This window comes from Bubalus kerabau, chromosome 6 (assembly GCF_029407905.1).
Source record: "Bubalus kerabau isolate K-KA32 ecotype Philippines breed swamp buffalo chromosome 6, PCC_UOA_SB_1v2, whole genome shotgun sequence".
NCBI lineage: Eukaryota > Metazoa > Chordata > Mammalia > Artiodactyla > Bovidae > Bubalus > Bubalus kerabau.
In genome coordinates, this window is record NC_073629.1 from 120,855,370 (window position 1) to 120,873,271 (window position 17,902).

At 66.2% G+C, this 17,902-nt stretch overlaps 1 protein-coding gene across 1 annotated transcript; it reads left to right on the top strand.

Annotated features, from left to right (window-relative positions):
* The first annotated feature begins 2,251 nt into the window (after positions 1-2,251).
* On the top strand, positions 2,252-16,519 carry ANO7 (anoctamin 7). The gene is given in 34 exon segments (XM_055587138.1): positions 2,252-2,453; positions 2,916-3,028; positions 4,043-4,264; positions 4,602-4,710; positions 4,798-4,912; positions 5,141-5,228; positions 5,482-5,560; positions 5,563-5,658; positions 6,847-6,928; positions 7,388-7,419; positions 7,422-7,468; positions 7,578-7,704; positions 8,155-8,306; positions 8,650-8,784; positions 8,857-8,931; positions 8,933-8,989; positions 9,564-9,573; positions 9,576-9,661; positions 9,744-10,085; positions 10,211-10,342; positions 10,477-10,553; positions 10,555-10,581; positions 11,055-11,109; positions 12,634-12,732; positions 13,707-13,767; positions 13,770-13,859; positions 15,267-15,425; positions 15,428-15,654; positions 15,657-15,688; positions 15,950-16,002; positions 16,005-16,114; positions 16,402-16,420; positions 16,423-16,464; positions 16,467-16,519. Coding segments are annotated over 34 exon segments (3,405 nt in total).
* Positions 16,520-17,902: the final 1,383 nt, after the last annotated feature.

The following is a 17,902-nucleotide window of genomic DNA, read 5'->3' on the forward strand; positions in this document are numbered from 1 at the left end:
GGCCTGGAGGGTCAGACAGCTTCCTGGGCAGCCTTCGTGCAGCCAGACTACATGTGGACCCAGTGCCGGGTGGGTGGCTGTGGAGCCCAGGCTCAGCCTTCATTCCGTGACCTCCGACCTCACCCCACAGGCCTGCGGGCACGGCGCCCAGAGCCACGGGTCAGATTAAGCCTCAGCGCCTCACTGGGGGCCCGGCCCTCAGTGAGCCCTGGTGGCTGCGGAACACTGACCACAGGCCGGTGTAATCAACCCCTACCTGTTGCAGGAGGCCAAGTTCCTTGGGGAAGCCAGAGCCCGTGGTCCCTAGAAACTCGGGAGCCACCCTGCCTTCAGCCACTCCACCCCCCGTGTTAGTTTTGGTGTAGACGCAACATGTCAGCCCGGCTCTGCTCACAGACGCCGTTCCCACGGTCAGTCGGCTGTAGCAGCCGGTGTCACTTGGACGCTCCAGCCGGGTGGGGGCAGCTGTGTCCAGGCTGCAGCGCCCTCCCCTCACCTCTGCCCCGACCCCCTGGGCCGCCCCCCGGTCCTCTGCCCTCCTTTCTGACCACCGGCCTCCGCTCCCTGGGGCAGGCTCTGCCGTCAGAGTCACTGGCCCTGAGGTCAGTCACATCAGTTTCTCGGGCGTCTCTGCACACATTTCACGCCACCAAACAACACAGCCTGCTTTGTCTGCTTGAGCCTGACGGAAGGACTCGGGGCCATGCCTCCTGACACGGTGGCCGAGAGGCCCACGTGAGTCGCTGGTGTGGCTGCGCTCGCCCACGGCCCTGGGTGAGGCGCCTCCGTCTCCCTCTGTCCTCGTGTCCGACCTCCTCCCAGCGGGGCTGCTGTGAGTGCGCATGTGTGTGCGTGCCGTGGGGCTGGCTCTGCAGGGTGCGCTCCGCCGTCAACGGGAACCCTTGTGGACACTTGGTGGCCTCAGTCTCCAGAGTCTGCCAAGGGAACGGAGGTGCGGTCCGCATCCGCGTTGCCCCCGATTCCTAAAGAGGCGCAACGTTTCTGCACACGCGCGGGCTCTGCGTGTCCCCAGGCGTCAACAGCCTTCTTGTCTCATCTGCATCTGTGCTGCTGGGCCATCCACCTTGTCCTCATCAATGCTGGACGCTGGTGTCCTGGGCGCTTCCGGCCTGGCCGTCCTGCGCACCAGCATCGCAGTGTCCTGGCTGATGGACCACGTGGGTCCCCTCCGCCTCGTGTTCCATTTCCCGCCCTCTGGAACAGGAAGGGTGCCCCCACTGCCCGCCGCCCCCCGCCCCCGGCTGGCTATGCTCCCTTCCAGAGCCACGTAGAAGCCAGCAGACACGCACAGGGGGACGGGCCAAGAGTTCCCCTGGTGATTGGGACCCTCTCGACAGACCGATGAAGAGAGGGGATGAAAAGCCACCCTGTGTCACGGTAACAGATGGCGCACAGGTGTGACTTTGCCGGACCTCCCTCCAGACCTGTTGCCCCGAGTGAGCACGGGGGACCCCACAGGGGGAGCATGGGTGGCTTCCGCCACCCACTGCCCAGCGCCCTCAGCCCTCAGAGCAGACGGGGCCTTGGCTCTTGGCACACGTCTCAGCCAGCGGGGATGCACGTGCCCACCTCCAGGTGCCTGGCCTGGGCGGGGCCTCAGCCTCAACCTCGGGGGAGCCGTGAGGGCTGTGACGGGAGCCGCGGCTGAGACTCACTGAGGGGGCCGTGTGGGACAGCCGGGGTGCTCAGAAGGGATGTGGGGCCCTGGGGTGGAAGGTCCCCAGCTCAGGGCTCCAGGAGCGCCTGGGACCCCCTCTGCACGTGGCCGTGGCCACACCCTCCGTGGGCACACACGCCGTGTGCGCGTTTCTGTTGTGCGTGCATGACGTCAACAGATGCCCCGTGGCTTGTCGAAGGCACAGTCGTGCGGGCATTACCTGCGGAAGCTGTTTCTTGCCCGTGAGATCAGGAGCGCTGGTGGCCCCGCTGGCCTTGCGGGGACTCTCACAGTTCGGCAGCTTCCAGAGGGAGGTCCACAGGTGACGCTATTTATCACGTAGGTTTAAAATGGCGCTGGTGAGTTTTTACCACAGCTACAGAAACACCTCTTCGCTCAGTGTGAATGGACACACACATACACTCATGCACACACACAGTGCACCCACACAACAGGCTTGCACGCGTGTGCACTCACACATGCAAAGACGCCCGCACATGCCACGGGCACACAAACCTGTGCACACACGTGTACACCCCAGGCTCCCATGGAGCCCATGGTCCCCGCCGCGTGATGTCCAGGACGAGGACCCCGCGCCCCCGGGCCGTGCTCTGCTACCGTGCGGAGGAGCTGCGTCGGAAGCTGCCCTTGTGGGTACGGGACGCCTGTGACTGCGCCCCACGCTGCTGCTCACAAGCCTGGGGGCTCCCGCTCCGTGTCCCTGAGACTGCCTGTGGCCCCCGCTCCACGGTGCTCCCAGAAGCCCTGCTGCCAGGTCGGGGGAGGGGCGGCGCCCCCCGAGGCAGGACTGGGGAGGGGTGGGCAGTGTGTGCAGCAGCCAAGGCCACTTGGACCCCCGGCCCGGAGCCCCCAGGCCTCCCGCTGAGGGCCGGCCCGGCCAGCGGGGCTCGGGGACGGGTGCAGCTCCTGGCCAGCCTCGGGAGGGCAGGCCTGGGGCTGCTCTGTGGCCCAGGCTGTGGGTGGCCCTGGACCGTCGTGATGTGGGGGTGGACAAGCGGACGCCACCGCTCTCTTGCCCCTTCCTGACGAGATGGCTCTGGGCCTCAAAGGGACTGAAGAGCAGCCCTGGAGCCCGGGGCCCAGAGAGGGAGGGGCCTCATCTGGTCTATACAGGGTCCACAGCCAGGCCACGGCGGACGGGAGCAAACCCACACACCCCCACAGCGCTGGCGTCCACGTCCCCTCAGGATGGGGGGCAAGTGACCATCCCTTCCAGGAGATGCCAACTGGGCCTCCAACTGGCCGGCCGGCCTGCTGCAGTGGCTGGGTGTCCAACAGCCTGCTGAGGCCGTGCCCGACGTGCCCCGGAGTCACACTCCTGCCGGTTCAGTGAGCCAGCTGTCCAGTAAGGGGGCTCCTCCGGCTCCCAACAGCCTCAGGCGGGCCCAGGGTGGGTGAGAGAATCACCAAGCAGGTGAACAAAACTTGCCTCTCTCCCCGAACTCTCCCCTCAGACCAGGGGCGAATCTCGGGCGGGCGGGCTTCCGCCCACGTCATCTGCATCAGTCAGACAGGGAGGCTGTGCTGGGGCCTCATCCCCGACCCCGGGGCCTGGACGTTAGGCCCACCCCCACCCAGCTCCATGTCAGCGGTGGGCGGGCAGGTGCCCCGGGGCTTCCTCTCACACAGAAAATGCAAGAAGCCGGTCCACACTGTTCCTGAAGTCCTTCCCTTGGCACGTGACTCCCCAAAGCCAGTCACAGCCTCACCCAGCATGCAGGTTACGGCGGCACCCAGGCCTGGGGGGAACCCGAGTGGGTGCCCAGCACCGAGACCCCCGCGCTGAGGACACCTTCCTTCTGGGCTCGGGGGCAGAGTCGTGCCCCCTCCCCAGGGCTTCCCGAGGTTTTGGGTCCGGGGCAGGCCCTGTGGTCAGCCACCAGCTAGACACCGCCCAGAGAGAGGCCTTGGGTGCCGCGCTCGGAGCTCCCAGGCATGCAGACTGCTGTAGGCTCGTCTGCCCAAGCACTGCCACTACCCTGCCCCGGGGGTATCTGTGCCACCCAAGCACTTGCCGTGACCTCAGGAGAGGAAGAGCCCCACGTGGGAGCTGCCCGTGCGGTCGGGGGCAAGGCCGCCCTGCAGGCCCGACGGAGGCCCAGGGAGCTCTTCACACCTGCAGGTCCGTAGGGGGGACAGGCAGGCCCCCTTCTTCCCCAGCGCCCATGGGCACCAGACGGTGAGTGGGGGTCCCAACCCGGCTCAGAGCCTGTGGCCCAGACCCAGGGCCCCCAGCGGGCAGCAGAGGCCTCTGTGGACACGGGAAGGCTGGCCTGTGCTGTCCAGAGCAGCGAGGCCCCGTGGCTAGGAACCTGTCCCCACCTTGCTGCTCGGGGCCCGCAGGCCCGCAGGGCCCCAGTGGACGTCACTTTCAAGGACTGGCAGGACTTGCCAAGGCCATGGGGCCTGGGCAGGTATGGGTCCAGTAGGTCAGTGAGGACAGAGGCCAAGGCCCATGGCGGCAGTGTCCCTGAGACCCGCGGGCAGGGCCGGCTGGTGGCAGGGGAGGGCTGGGACTGGTCTGCCCAGGAGAACTGGCCCCTGCAGACCAAAGAGCAGGGCCACGTGGGCTGCCCAGCAGGGGCTGGGCCCCCCTCCCGACACAGGCCTCCTGTTGGGGGAACAGCTGCCCAGACCGAGGGGCCAGCACAGGGGCTGTGCTTGGCAGGGGTGTGAGGTCAAACCCAGGCCAAATGCCACCAGCCCAGCCTCCCAGACAAGGCCAAGGCCTGCCAAGTGTGAGAACATCATCTCTGGGGCCGGTGCCCGGGGAGCCGGGCGAGGCTTGTCCTCACCGCTGTCACCGGGCCCCAGGAGGCTGTCGTGGGCTCAGCCTGGAGAACTCGCGAGTCCCTGCTGCACCGTCACGCGACCTGTGACAGGCCTCCCACTCCACCCCCAGCTGCGCGAGATCCTGGCCAAGGCCTCTCAGGGCCACAAGAGGAAAAGCCTGTTTGGGATCTACTGGCTGCCGGGGGCAGGGGTCTTCAGCGCAGCCTCCCCTGAACGATGTGAGTCCTGGGGGCTGGAGGCAGGAGTGGGGGGCGGGAGCTAGAGGGGGAGCTTCCGGGTGAGGAGGACCCCAGGTCCTGCCCCAGGGACATGGGGCAGCGGTGACACCCCTGTGATGGGACAGGCTGGCTCCTTGGGCAGCTTCCCCTTCGGGAGGCTGCCCATACCCCTCACAAAGCCAGGTCACCCGGGCATTGTGGGGTAGGGGGAGCTCACCACACCAGCTGCCCCTGGACCAGACTCAACCACCTTATCACCACCCCTGACAGAGTCCACTGCCTGGTCAGGAGGTGGGCGGGGGTCTGCCCCCCTGCCATGTGACCTGGGGGTCTGCCCCCTGCCGTGTGACCTGGGGGGGGCCTGCCACCTGCCGTGTGACCTGGGGGTCTGCCCACTGTGCTGGGGAGCACCTCTCCCGCTTCTGGCCAGTCTGCACACTCGGGCGGCAGGACCCCCGCCCAGAGACAGGGAGCCTGCTCAGATCGCAGTCACTGGCTCCCCGGGGCCGCCACTCCAGGTACCTCCTCCGCCCGTCACTGGACCCCGGCAGCCTCAGGACAGAGGCCCTCCTCAGAGAGGCCCTGCTGGACGGCTCACCCCAAAGGGCCTCCTGCCCTGGAGCAGCGATCCTGCTCCCTGAGGTGTCCGCCCTCTGTCCACCAGGGCAGGGGGGCCTGTGGGGCTCGCCCAGCCCTGAAGCCCCCCCACCTAGACCCCTGCCTGGTGCGGGGAGGGCACCTCCACCTGCCTGCAGTCTCCCCACCTGACAGCTCCTTGTCCCCAGCCCCCTGGCGATGCCCCCGCAGGACCCGCAGGCCCCGGGCCTCAGCCAGCGGCAGGTTCTGCTCCGGACTGGGCCCGCCGGGGCAAGTGGGGCAAGTACCAGCCTGTGGGCCGCGTGGGCAGGGGTTCTGGCGAGAAGGTGGCCTTCCACTTCGCCTGGCTCGGTGAGTCCCGTGCCCACGCCCTCAGGGCCTCCTGGGCCCGACTTGGCCTTTAGGGTGACATCTGCTAATTGGTGCCCCCAGGGACGAGCCATGCCTGGGGGCTCAGCCAGTGGCCAGGCTGACTCCTCGAAGGCCAGTGCGCCCTGGCCGAGCTCCGCCCTGCCCAGCTGCTTCCCTGCACCTAAACCCTGCATTGGTAAACCCTCACCATGAGTGTTCTGGGGGGCCCCCCCTTTCGACTCCCAATGCCCCAGCCCACCAGGCATGTCTCGAGAAGCCTGGGGCCACCCCAGGAACTCCCGCCCCGGAGGAGGTCACCCTTGCCCAGGGCCCGGGGAGAGCAGCCCCTTGCCTCCTGCAGACAGGCTGGCACCCTGGGGTTGGCTGTCTGCCCCGGGCACCCGGGCTCCTTGTTCTGCTTACGACTCTACCCCGCCCCACACAGCCATGCTCCCACCGTCCCAGCTGCTGAAGCCTTTTCTTGCCCCAAGGACAGCAAGCGTGAGAGCCATGCTGGGGAGCTGTGCGTGCCCTATACACTGACTGGGGGACACAGAGGAGAGGCCACCCATGGTCACAGTGGACCCGGGCAGGGGACAGGGCATTGGGCAGGCAGGGCCCCAGGAGGGCAAGGGCCCTGGGGCACAATGGGTAGGGCCTCCTCTGGGTTCTCGACAGACTTGCATCTCAGAGGTCACTCAGGCCAATGCAGGGGAGGCCAGACGCCAGGCCGGGGCGGGCCTGGGGGTGACCCATGGGAGGCAGATGGGGTGCTCGTGAAGGACCTGGCCGCGGCGGGCTGGGTGCAGAGCCGGAGGCGTCAAGAACAACCAAGTCCGCTGAGCAGGGTGCCTCTCCAGGAGGGGCCCCATCCCTGGCGTGTTGATGGGAAGTGACTGAGGCTCAGGAAAGGGGGTTCTGGTAGGTGCGGGAGCCTGGGGGTCAGCAGCCAAGGTCAACAGGGGGAGAGGTCCAGAGTCGCCCAGAGCTGCCAGGAGTGCTGCCTGGGGGCCATCCTCTTGTGGCCTCCTCCCGGAAGGCCCTGCACCCCCCCCACCCACCCAACCCCTGAGGGGCTCCCTGCAGGTCGTGCGGCTGTGTAGATCTCTCCGGGGCTCAGCCCAGTCGTGGAGACCAGGCCCACCCAGACCACCCAGAGGTGACGCCAGTGTCCCCTGAGGGTTTTAGCAGGTTGGTTCCTGCCAGCGGTGGTGGTGGGCACGCGGTTGTCCCTGGTAGGCCGCATCATGGTGTCCTCAGACACACCCATGTAAGTGTCCTCTGCCCTCCGCTTGCAGGCTGGCCCCGTGTCTCCCGAGGTGGGTGTGTGGTTGGAGGGGCTCCCAGGTGCCAGGCCCAGAGCAGAGCTGGGGGTAGAGGTGAGCATGGAGCCCCCCCAGCCCCCGGGGGTCACGGAGGGCCCCGGGACTGGGCTGGAAGACTGGCAGGTAGACAAGTGTGCTCCCAGGCTGACACAAGTGGGCAGGTGTGTCCTTCCGTCAATTGTATTGGCACGTGCCCTCGTTTCTCACAACAGTGTCAACGTTTCTTATCGTGAGTGAGTGACAGAGGCTGGCTTTTATCTTAATATAGAGCTGAAATGTCAAAAAGTTATCTCAAAAATTATCATTGCATACAGTTTTTAAAAGAAATGCTAGGCCTGGCAAAGACAGCGGGGAGACAGAGGGCAGGGCTGGGGTGAAGGCAGGCGCATGCGTGGTGGAGACAGCTTGGAGCTGTGCCCCCTCTGCCCGGTCTGCCCCTCTGGCTGCTCTCCCGTGCCTGTGCCCTGGTCCAGAGAGGAGCGTGGGTAGGCGAGGGTGGAGGGCAGCCCCCTGCTCCCTGGTCCGGCCACACCCCTCTGGGGAGTCCTGCTCGGCACCATCCAAGGTTGAGCACCCTGTGAGTTACTCACCCAGGAGGCAGCGTCCCCACCGGCTGAGGCCGACTGGCCCCCAGCCCGCAGTGCTCAGCGGAGCAGCTGGGCGGTGGATGCCGTGGGAACTCTTCCTGTTACTCCTGCTATTAGGTATGGCGGCCAGGAAGGTCAAGTGCAGGACCCCGAGCACACAGACCTTGCCGCCCTCAGGCACAGAGTCCTCAGGCTGCGGGTTTCGTCAGCCTTTACACTTCCAGGGTGGGTCAGTTCTTCCCTGAGCGCGGCTGCAAGGCCCGCAGCCACAGTCCCTGGGCCGGAGCTTCGGGGCCCAGGACGGACTCGCAGACAGACACGCCTGCAGCACCCGGCTGGGAGCTGCCTGTGCCAGCGTCCTACGTCTGCCCTAACAAATGACCACAAACGGGCGTTAAAGCGAGCTGACTTCTCACAGTCCTGAAGGCAGAGTCCAGTACTGCCGGTGTGGCAGCTGATTCCTTCTGGAGAAGGTGCGGGGTGCCCGCCCCATGTCCAGTGGCTCTGGGAACTCTGACGTCGCTGGCTTGTGGCCGCACCGCTCCCATCTCTCCCGTCTTCATGTGGCCTCTCCCTTTGTGCAGGCTATGTCTGTCTCTCCTCCTCCTACAAGGGCTTGTTGCTGGTTCCAGGTCCCCCTAATCCGGGTGCTCTCATCGGGGGCTCCTATCCTAATTACACATGCAAAGGCCTTGATTCCGAGGAAGGCTGTATTCTGATTCCTTCCTATCAGAACGTATGTACAGGAGGACGTATCTTTTCAGGAGCACAGTTCAAGCCACTACAGTCCACCCTCTGGCCCCCATGAGCAAAATACAGTCACCCCCAACCCAGTGCCCCAAAGTGTCACCCACTGCAGCGTCAACCCCGAGTCCCCAGGCTCATCTCATCCTGAGTCGGGGGTGGGGGAGGTTCTGGGGCAACACCGCTGCCTCCTGAGCACTAGACGGTCACTGCCTCCAGGGTACAACGGTGGGCAGGCGAGGGACGGGGTTGGGGGGCGGCATTCCTCGAGGGCGGGGCAGGAGGGAGAAAAGGGCCCAGTCCCAGGCACGGGGGAACCCCGCTGCCCCGTCCAGGCCGGCCGGCTCCCTGGCCACGGAGGCACGGTCTTCTTGAGTCTGTTCACGGCGCTGTGGGCCGTGCTGCTCCTGGAAGCGGATGAGTGCCCGCTGGCCTACCGCTGAGGCTGCTGGGACTCCGGGGACCTCGAGGTGGGCGGTCCCCCGACGAGGCCCCGCCCCCAGCACGCACCCTGCTGAGCACCCCCCCTCCCCCGCCGGGAGCGGCCGCGGCCCCAGTTTTCCGCCTCAGCTCCCACAATACTGAATCCCACCACGGCTGAGGACGAGCCCTACTTGCCCTGAGAGGAGCCGCCTGCGCCAGGTGCTGGCCAGCTCCGTGGTGGTCCTGACAATGGTGAGGATCCCCGCTGCCGGGCGCTGCCCATCAGGCCGCTGTCCTCAGCGAGCAGTAGCCCCCGCTCCCCGCCGTGGGGCAGGGCGTGATATTGTCTCTGGGACCCAGGAGGCCCTCGTTGTCCTCAGAAAGGCCACGGTGTTCCTGGGCTCCAGGGAAGGGCTGAGCTAGGGATCTGGGCCATAAGAGGCAGGTGTGTGTGGGGCAGGGGCCTGGGGCATCCTTCAAGCACAGGTCCCCTCACCCTGTCTTGCCCTCTAGTCAGAGGGACTTCCTAACTGACCCCCTTCGGAGATCTCAAGAATTCCCAGTTTCAGCTAGTGAGATGGGGGTCGGCTGACAACAAGACACAGAGGCCCCTGTGCCGCCCAGAGGTCGCTGAGTCGCCTACCTCTAACTCTAAGGAACTGCCCACCCCTCCTTTCCCTGCCGGCCACCACTCGCTGCCCAGCAACCCGCCAGGAGAGGCCGGGCGCACAGCCTGGTCTGGGAGTGGGACAGCATGTGGCTGTGGCCTGAGGGTGCTGGGGTGCCAGGCTGCAGCTGCAAGGCTCATGCACCCGCTGCCCCGCAGGTGGCCGTGGTGCTCTGTGCCTGGTGCCCATCACTGTGTACCGGGCCATCACGGCCATCCTGGTGTCCGGGCGGAACAACAGCATCCTCGCAGCATGGGTGAGCTTCCATCCTTGCTCCTGCTGGCTGGCTGGGTGGTGGGCTCTGGTTCCCTCCTCCATCACCCTGCCGTCCCCCATAGGCTTCGCGCATCGCCAGCCTCACGGGGTCCATGGTGCACCTCGTCTTCATCCTCATGCTCTCCAAGATCTACGTGGCCCGGGCACACGTCCTGACGAGACGGGGTGAGTGCCGAGAGCGCTGGGCGCCGGCCAGTGAGGCGCCGCTGGGACGTGTCCAGTCCTCCCTGCCAAGCCCCTTAAACAGCAGTGGGCGGGGCCTCGGCGGGGGGCGGGGCGCCCCCTCTTTTGTGACCCGCTTCCGTTTCCGAAGGACAAATACATCCGTCCCCGAGCTGCACGAATTGCCGCCCTGGTCTCGGGACGGGACAGAGCCCAGCGCACACCGGGGAGACTGGGGCAGAGTGCGGGGCAGACAGCGTGCGGGAGGCCAGGGGCAGCGCCCTGGGGAACCGCCCACAGTGTCCCTGCAACGGCGGGGCCTGGGAGTGTCCTCCAGCCGGCCTCTTGGGGCCCGCCTCCGTCTCAGCGCCTCCTTACCAGGCACCTCCGGCGCCCAGCGCCCCAGACCCGTGCCCAGCCCTCTTTCCGGAGCCACAACGTATTAATTCTTACCGGCACTTGCCTGGCTCCTCCTCTACCCGCGGAGCGCTTCCAGAAGGTCCTGAAGTCGGAGCTTCGGAAACGCGCCCTCCCTTCTCTCCTGAACGGATCTCTTTGAACGCCCGAGGGCGGGCCCTTTCCATACTCCCTGCGCCGGGGAGGTGTCTGACGCAGGCACTCGCTGTGCCCTAGAGGGGTGCCCAGATCGAGTCCGAGGGCGCTTTCACCCGCAGGGTGTCCATCTTCCAGTTCGTCAGCTTCTACTCGCCGCTTCTACACCGCTTTCTTCAAGAGCAGGTTAGCGCCTGCGCCGGCCACACCTGCCCGCCCCGCCCATACCCCGCCCATCCGGGCCCGCTACGCCCACGTCCCCGCCCAGGTCACGCCCCAGTCTAGTTAGCCCCGCCCCTCAGCTCGCCACGCCCACTGGGGCCGCCCTGGTCACGCCCCCGTTCCGCCTCAGCCCGCCCCACCCAAGCCCCGCCCACTCCCTACTGGCCTGCCCCTCCTCAGCCCGTCCCGGCCCCGCCCGCTCCCATACTGGCCCCCGTCCCTCCTTAGCCCTGGCCCCGCCCTACCACGCGTGGCCCGGCCACGCCTCACACGGCGGTCACGCCCGCGCCCCGCCCCCTGTGGCCCTGACACCGCCCAGACGCTCGGGAGAGGTGGGCTGGCACAGGGGTCGCTCCCCGATGCCCGCCGTGACCCCCTTGTGGTTCCGCCAGCTGGGCGGCGGGCAGCCGGGGGAGCGGAGGCTTGGCTCTCCCCAGGTTCGGCGGCTACTCCGGCAACTGCTACACCTTGCTCGGGGTCCGCAACGAGGAGGTGAGCGCGGAGAGCCTGCGGTGGCCCTCCCCGGGCCCCACTCAGACAGCTGTCCTCAGAAGCTCACAATCCGCCTGTCCCCGTTGGCATCTGATATGCACCCGAACCCAGCCCCAGTCACTGGCATGGGCCGTGAGCCGCCGTCGCTGCCGCAAGCTCGGTCAGCAAGCTGGAGGTGCAGAGGCTGACGGCCCCCTACGGGGCTTCTCCCCAAGGCACCCCCGCCCCCCCGTCAGCACAAGCGGGCTCACCTGCAGCTTTGAGAGACAGGGAACTGTTTTCTGGATAGCGGAAGCTGGTTTCCTGCAGGATGAAGCCTCGCTGTTGTGCGGGGTCCCCAAGAGCAGACCCCAAGGAAAGGCCCAGGATCAGTTCATGGGTGCGGATGTCACCCTGGGAAGCACACAGGGGAAAAGGGGCTGTGCAGAAGGAGGTGCTCCTAGGAGCACTCCAGAGGGGGGTCACCGCTTGTGAGATTGTGGGCTTGTGGGCTTGTGGGCTTGTGAGCTCAACCCTGCCCCAACCCTCCTGAGACATTGTAGAAAAACTCTCAAGATGACCATCTGGTCCCTTCCTGGTTGAGGGCCAAGGAGGCACAGGTAGGGGTCCAGGAGTTGCCGTGGAACACCTCCCCTGAAAGCCCGTCTGCTCCCGTTTGTTGGAGGAGGAGGGAGAACAGCAACTTTCCATGGGTCAGAGCTGCGACCCAGTCTGACAGCTCCCTGCGAAGGGGCTGTCCCTAAGGAGCCCTCTCCAGGCTCACATGTTGGGGAGACAGGGCAGGTGGGCTGAGACTCAGGGCAGGACTGCGCATGGCACACTGCAGGCAAGCAGCCTGCAGTTACCAACAGGAAAAGTTCCCAACTCAAAATGGTTCCAGCAAAAAAATGCAGTTTCGTGGGCTCCTCTATTGAAAACACAGGAGACTGTGAGCTCAGGGATGGCTGGAACCAGGTGTTTGAACAATTTTGCAATGCTTTCCCAACATTGGCTGTGTTTTCAGGCAGATTCTTCAGGCAGATTCTCCTCTCCTGGTAGGGAAGACATCTTGCAGTGTGGGCTGACGTCCCAAGAGCCCAGGACAACACCCTCTAGCTTAATACCCAGCACAAGGCATGTCGTCCCACAGGTTCCCTGTAAGAGCCCTGGGACCCGCCTCTCACTGGCGTCATCAGGTCCCTGCTTGGTGAGGCCTGCCTGCATCCTGGGTCTGCCTCGGATCCACAGGCTAGGGTCAACCCCATGTGACTCCACGTGGTTCCCCAAAAAGCCCAGGGTGCCACACGGCCATGCCTCTGATGTCCCATAACATCTGCCCGCTAGACCTGGGGAAGACGGCGGAGGCTTGAGTGAGGTCAGGATGGGGAAGGAAGGGAAGGAGGGTCTCTGTAGGCCTCAAGGTGCCCCTGGCCTGCCTGAAAGGAACGTGAGGGCGTGGCAGGGGCCACCTTGGAGGCCCGGAAGTGTACAGGTGCCTTGAGGCTGGTCCCTCCCACAAGCTAACCTGAAGGGTGGGCGCCGCAGTGTGCAGCTGGGGGCTGCCCCTCCGAGCTGGCCCAGGATCTCCTGGTCATCATGGTGGACAAACAGGTCATCAACACCATCCATGAGATTCCTGTCCCTGCGCTCCCCGGGGTGAGTCTCCCACCCCACCCCATCTGCCTGGAAAGCATCTAGGGACCGTGGGACCCAGGAGTGGCTGGGGTAGCCAGCCCCGCTGGGAGAAGAGGTTGTGGGGAGGGCAGGTCCAGCCCACCTGGACCCCAGCGGCTCGGGCACGTGCGGGGGGGCTCTGCCCGGCTACCGGCCCGTAGGCTCTCCGACGCCCCTACCCTGTGTCGCCGCTGCAGGTGCTCACTGGGGTCTCTTGCCCCGGAGCTGCCTCTGGAGGGCAGGAGGCCTGGGTTCCTGGGCGCTGCCCCAACCACTGGTCCATCCTGTGTGTAGGCCACTGGGGCTGGGCCAGGCATTCTTCGGGGAGGGAGGAGCAAGGGGAGGCCCCAGGATTCCGGTGCCCTAATGGGGACATTGGGGTCCCACCCCCGGTTCCACCCACTGGCACCACTGCGGCCGCAATCAAGGCACCTGGGACCGCAGCCCTGCCCAGGCCAGAGCCCTTGCACTGACCGCCCAGGGGTGCCTCACATCCGGCCCAAGGCTGGACCCAAGCTGGACCCTCACCAGCCCCTGCACACCTCATCTCCCTGGAGACTCCTGGGCACCACAAACCACGCTGTCAGACCTTAGCCCAGCCACGTACCCTCTGTGGTGTGGCCCTGACTCTCAGGGCAGGTGGTGCTGGGAAGCTGAATTCAAGATTACAGCAGACAGGGTGTAGCTGGACAAGTACAAGTGTGGGCAGCGAAGTGCCCACACACTCGCGTCCTGGGGTCCTCATCCGCTCCCTCCCTGACGTAGCTCCTGCCGCCTCCTCTGAGCAGCGCTGACTTGCCTCAGGGAGCTTAGGGGGAGGCTGGCACGCTGCCCCACCAGGGGGATGCGGGTGCCGAAGGCCTGCCCCTCGCTCTGCCCACCCTGGGCCCCAGGGATGGGCTCAGACGCCCTCAGGGCCATCTTCCTGGTGTTTCTGTCTCCAGGAAGCCAAAGGCTGCTGGCAAGGGTTCCGGCTCTGCTCCCAGAAGAGGAAGGCAGGGGTTTCCCTGGAGGCCGGCAGGCGCCCTGGGAGGTGGACTACCAGATTTTGCTCTTCGAGGGCCTATTTGACAGGTACCTCGAGACGGACTTCCCTGGTGGCTCAGACGGTAAAGCGTCTGTCTACAATGTGGGAGACCTGGGTTCAATCCCTGGGTCAGGAAGATCCCCTGGAGGAGGAATGGCAACCCACTCCAGTACTACTGCCTGGAAAACCCCATGGATGGAGGAGCCTGGTAGGCTACAGTCCATGGGGTCGCAAAGAGTCGGACCCGACTGAGCGACTTCACTTCACTTCTTCGAGATAGGCAGGGGCCACGGTAGGGGCCATGACCACCAGCGACGTGGGGAAGGGTAACTGCACCACCAAGGGGCCTGCCAGCCTCAGCATTCCTGTCTGCAGCTGCCTTGAAACACAATGTAAGGATGGCTATGACAGGAGGTCCCTGATGGAGCCAGGCCTGGAGAGATCAGGAAACGAATGGTGGGGGCCATGGCGGGGAGCACTCAAGAAAGGCTGGCTGAGGGCAGGAGGGGCGGCGCCCCAGGTCCAGGGACTCAGAGAGGACCTGGGGCCCCCCATGGGGCTCGCTTGGAGTGGCCTTCATCTCCTCCCGCCCCGGAACGCCGGGGCCAGAGCCCTGCGCAGGGCGTGAGGAGAGCAGTGGGGGTGCTCAGGCCGGGGCGAGGCTGCACGGAGGTGGCATTGGGGAGCTGGGCTTCTCTGGACAGCTTTTCGATGCCCACGCGCTTTGCTGGACCCTCCAGTGCCCTTGCCAGGAGGGGGCCTGTGTTTGGGGCTTATCCCCCGCATGGATGGGGTGGCTGCACTTTTTGAGGCCAGGGTCTGCGTCTCACGCGGCCCTTCTGTTTGATGACAGAGGGGAGAACCGCTGCACAGTCACAAGTGCATCTGAGCAAGGCTTTGCTCTGAGCCCCCGGCGGCCAGAGCAACAGGGCTGACGCCAGTGGCTTCGTTCTGCGGAGGAAGAGGACAGAAGGCACACAGGGAGGGACGTGCTTCTTCATAACGTGAGCGGGCGACCACTGGACGAAAGGCCGCTGGGCCCCAGGCTCTCCTTAGGAATCTTACATAAGAGCAAGGAGCCCCTTTCAAGGAGCCCCTTCCTAGAATCTTGCCACGAGTCCACAGGGCAGGCGCGGCCCGGGAAGGACAGTTAAAGCCCCAGACCACAGGCGGCAGGGGGAGGCCCGGGACCAGCCAGAAACACACCCAGCTCTGTGAGAGCATTCCGGGGAGGCTTCCTGGAGAAGGGGGCCATGTCTTGGAGCCTGTGGGGTGAGTAAAAGCAGGGACTGTGGGCACAGGCAGGGGTGGTCCCACGCCTCCCTGAAGGGTGCGGTGAAGGGTTTACGGTGGGCAGTGTCTGGCCACTGGTCGCAGGGGCACGTGGTCCTTATTACCGGATGAAACCCGGCAGGCGGAAGTCAGGGTAGCGCGCCTTGGCCACCGGAGGGCCTGGCGGTGACCCTTATCCCCGCAGTCCTGCAGTTCGGCTTCGTTACCACCTTCGGGTCCGCCTGCCCGCTCGCGCCGCTCTTCGCGCTGCTCAGCAATTGGGTGGAGATCCACCTGGACGCGCGCCAGTTCATCCGCCGGGTGGCCGAGCGCGTGCTGGACATGGGCATCTGGTTCCGCATGCTGAAGGCATCCCGCACCTGGCGGGCATCAGCAACGTGAGCGCGGGGCCCGGCGGGGGCGATCACCCGGGAGAGCGGGCCGGCCGGGGCGCGCGGCCGCGCGCTCACTCGCCGGCGGCCCGGGCGTTCCTGCTGGCCTTCTCGGCCCCCTTCCTGCCGCGCGCCCACTACCAGTGGAGCCCGGCCAGCGACCTGCGCCGCTTCGCCGGCTTCACGCTGGCGCCACCCAGCCCGCCTTCAGCGTTGCAAGCAGCCGCCCTTGCCGGTGAGGGCGCCGGGGGCGGGGCTCCCACGGAAGGGGCGGGGCGGCACCGGGAGGGGCGGGGCGACAGCCGGAGGGGCCAGGCTGGGAGGGCCTGGCGCCCCTCACTCCCGCCTCCGGAGCCGCTCTGCGGGAGGGGATCAGCCGGGGCGGGGTCGGAACTCCCGGCGCCCGCGGGCTGAGCCCGGCGGCGGAGAGCGGGTGGCAGGCTGAGAAGGGCGTTGGCACCTCAGCCTGCCCCCCACCGCCGCGTGGCTCCCGCAGGTACCAGGCCTTCGGGGAGGATGATGGACATTATTCCCGGACCTACTGGACTCTAGGGCCATCTGTTCGGCCTTCGTCACGGTGTTCGTGGTGCCGAGGGCCGCAGGATGCTGGGCCCCGCTCCTACCCCAGGGCTCCACCCAAGGTCAGCGCGTGGTCCGCGGGGTGGGCGCCCCTGCTGTACCCCCGGGGGCAGACAGCGGCCCTCTGCGTCTTCGCCTCCCGGCCTGGCCTCTGTCCAGAGGGCCCTGGGCACTGCAGGGTCCGTGGAAGCTGGGGTGGTCTGCCTTGCGGCCTCTGCCTCTTCCTGGAGTTTCCTTTCCTGCACTGAAGCTTGCTGTCCAGCTCAGCCCACGCCTGCGGAGCCCTTGCCCACCTCTGGCCCCACCCTGGGACTTGTGCCAAGGGATGAGGGTGCGTGGCCACCCCACAACACCGCTGCTCCCACCCAGCACGTGGTGTTCTGCACTGGCGGCTCCCCGACCTCATGGAAACCGACATCCCTGAATCTGTGGCGAGCAGGTGAAGCGGGAGAACTACGGTGCCGAGAGGACGCTGGCTGAGAGCTAGGTGAGCCCCCACCCCCATCCCCGCCCGCACTCTGACGTGGCCAGAGCCTAATCACGATGCTCCTCCTCTGCCCTTTCCTGAAAACAGGCTCTTTTTGGAACGACTGGAGCAAAAGAGAACCAAGCCTTGGGCTCAGAGACGAGTCCGGGCCCAGAGCCTAGGTTGCCAGGAGCTGGAGTCACAGCTCGCCCCACAGGAGGCGGCTTAGGACCCTGGAGGAGGGGTAGGGGGTGATGCTGTCAAAGGCTTCCCACCTCAGAGGCCACCGCCCCCCTCCCGGCCCCTCTGCCTCCCAGGCCCTGGCATGAGTTGGCCCCATGGCCCTCTGTCTCCAGCCAGGGCACCTGGAAGGCGGGCACGTGGTGCTCAGGGGCAGCTTTCCCTGACATCTCCCGCCCAGCCTCACCTCCCCCCTCACCCGGGCAGGATGGCTCCATAGCTGAGGTGCTGCCCCCCTCACATCGTGCCCCCACCCTTCACTGGCCTCTCCCGCCTTCGCCTGCCCCCCTCCCCCATCTCTGGCCTTGTAGGCACAGGAGGTGGCCTCCACCGGCTTTACACGTCTGTCCCCCTCAGCCCTGAATGGGGCTCATCTCCCCTCAAGCTGATGGACTTGGGGTCCTCCGTATGGCCCTCCCTGTACCTGCTGCCCCTCAAACGGTGGTGTCCTCTCTCCCGCCAGCCCGGCCGCTTCTTACCCGGTCCAGGCGGGGTCTGGCCTGCCCCTCACATACCCCAGCTGGCAGCCCCAACCCAGACTGTTCTGGGCCACAGCTGCGTCTGCTCACCCCGCCCCAGGGCCCCTGCAGTCCCCTCCTCTGACAAGGCCTGCAGTTTGGGCGCCTTTTCCTTCCAGCCTGTCCACAGCCTCTGAGCAGCCCTTTCAGTGCTTCCCGTGGCAGCACCTGGCTCCCGCCAGCCTGGGGCCAGCAGCAGCCTCACGGTGGCGAGTGCCTCGATGGGGAAGGTTTGGAGGGAGACTGAAACTTCATTCCTTGAAGCAATCGGAGGAAAGGACATTCACTCCCATGTTGGTAGGTCTCCTTCTCCAAGTCTTCCCGTCTGTCTGCATGGGGTCGTCTTCAGGACGGGGAGCTTCAGGGCACCTGCAGCTGGACTTCACCCACTGCCTGTCTTCTTGAGCACCCTGCGTCTGCCTCCTCTGAGCGCCGATCACACAGCACCCCCAGCCTTGCCGGCTGCTCACTGTCCTCTGCTCTCTGGCTGCAAGCCCCGCGGCACAGACGCCAGGAGACAGTGCCCACTTCCGACTCCCTCAGGGGAGCGCTCCTCGGGGCGCACAGCACTGTGAAAATGGACACGTGGCTTTTAAACTGCTTGGACGCACTGCAGCCCGCCGAGCTCCTCCCCAGAACTGCCAGT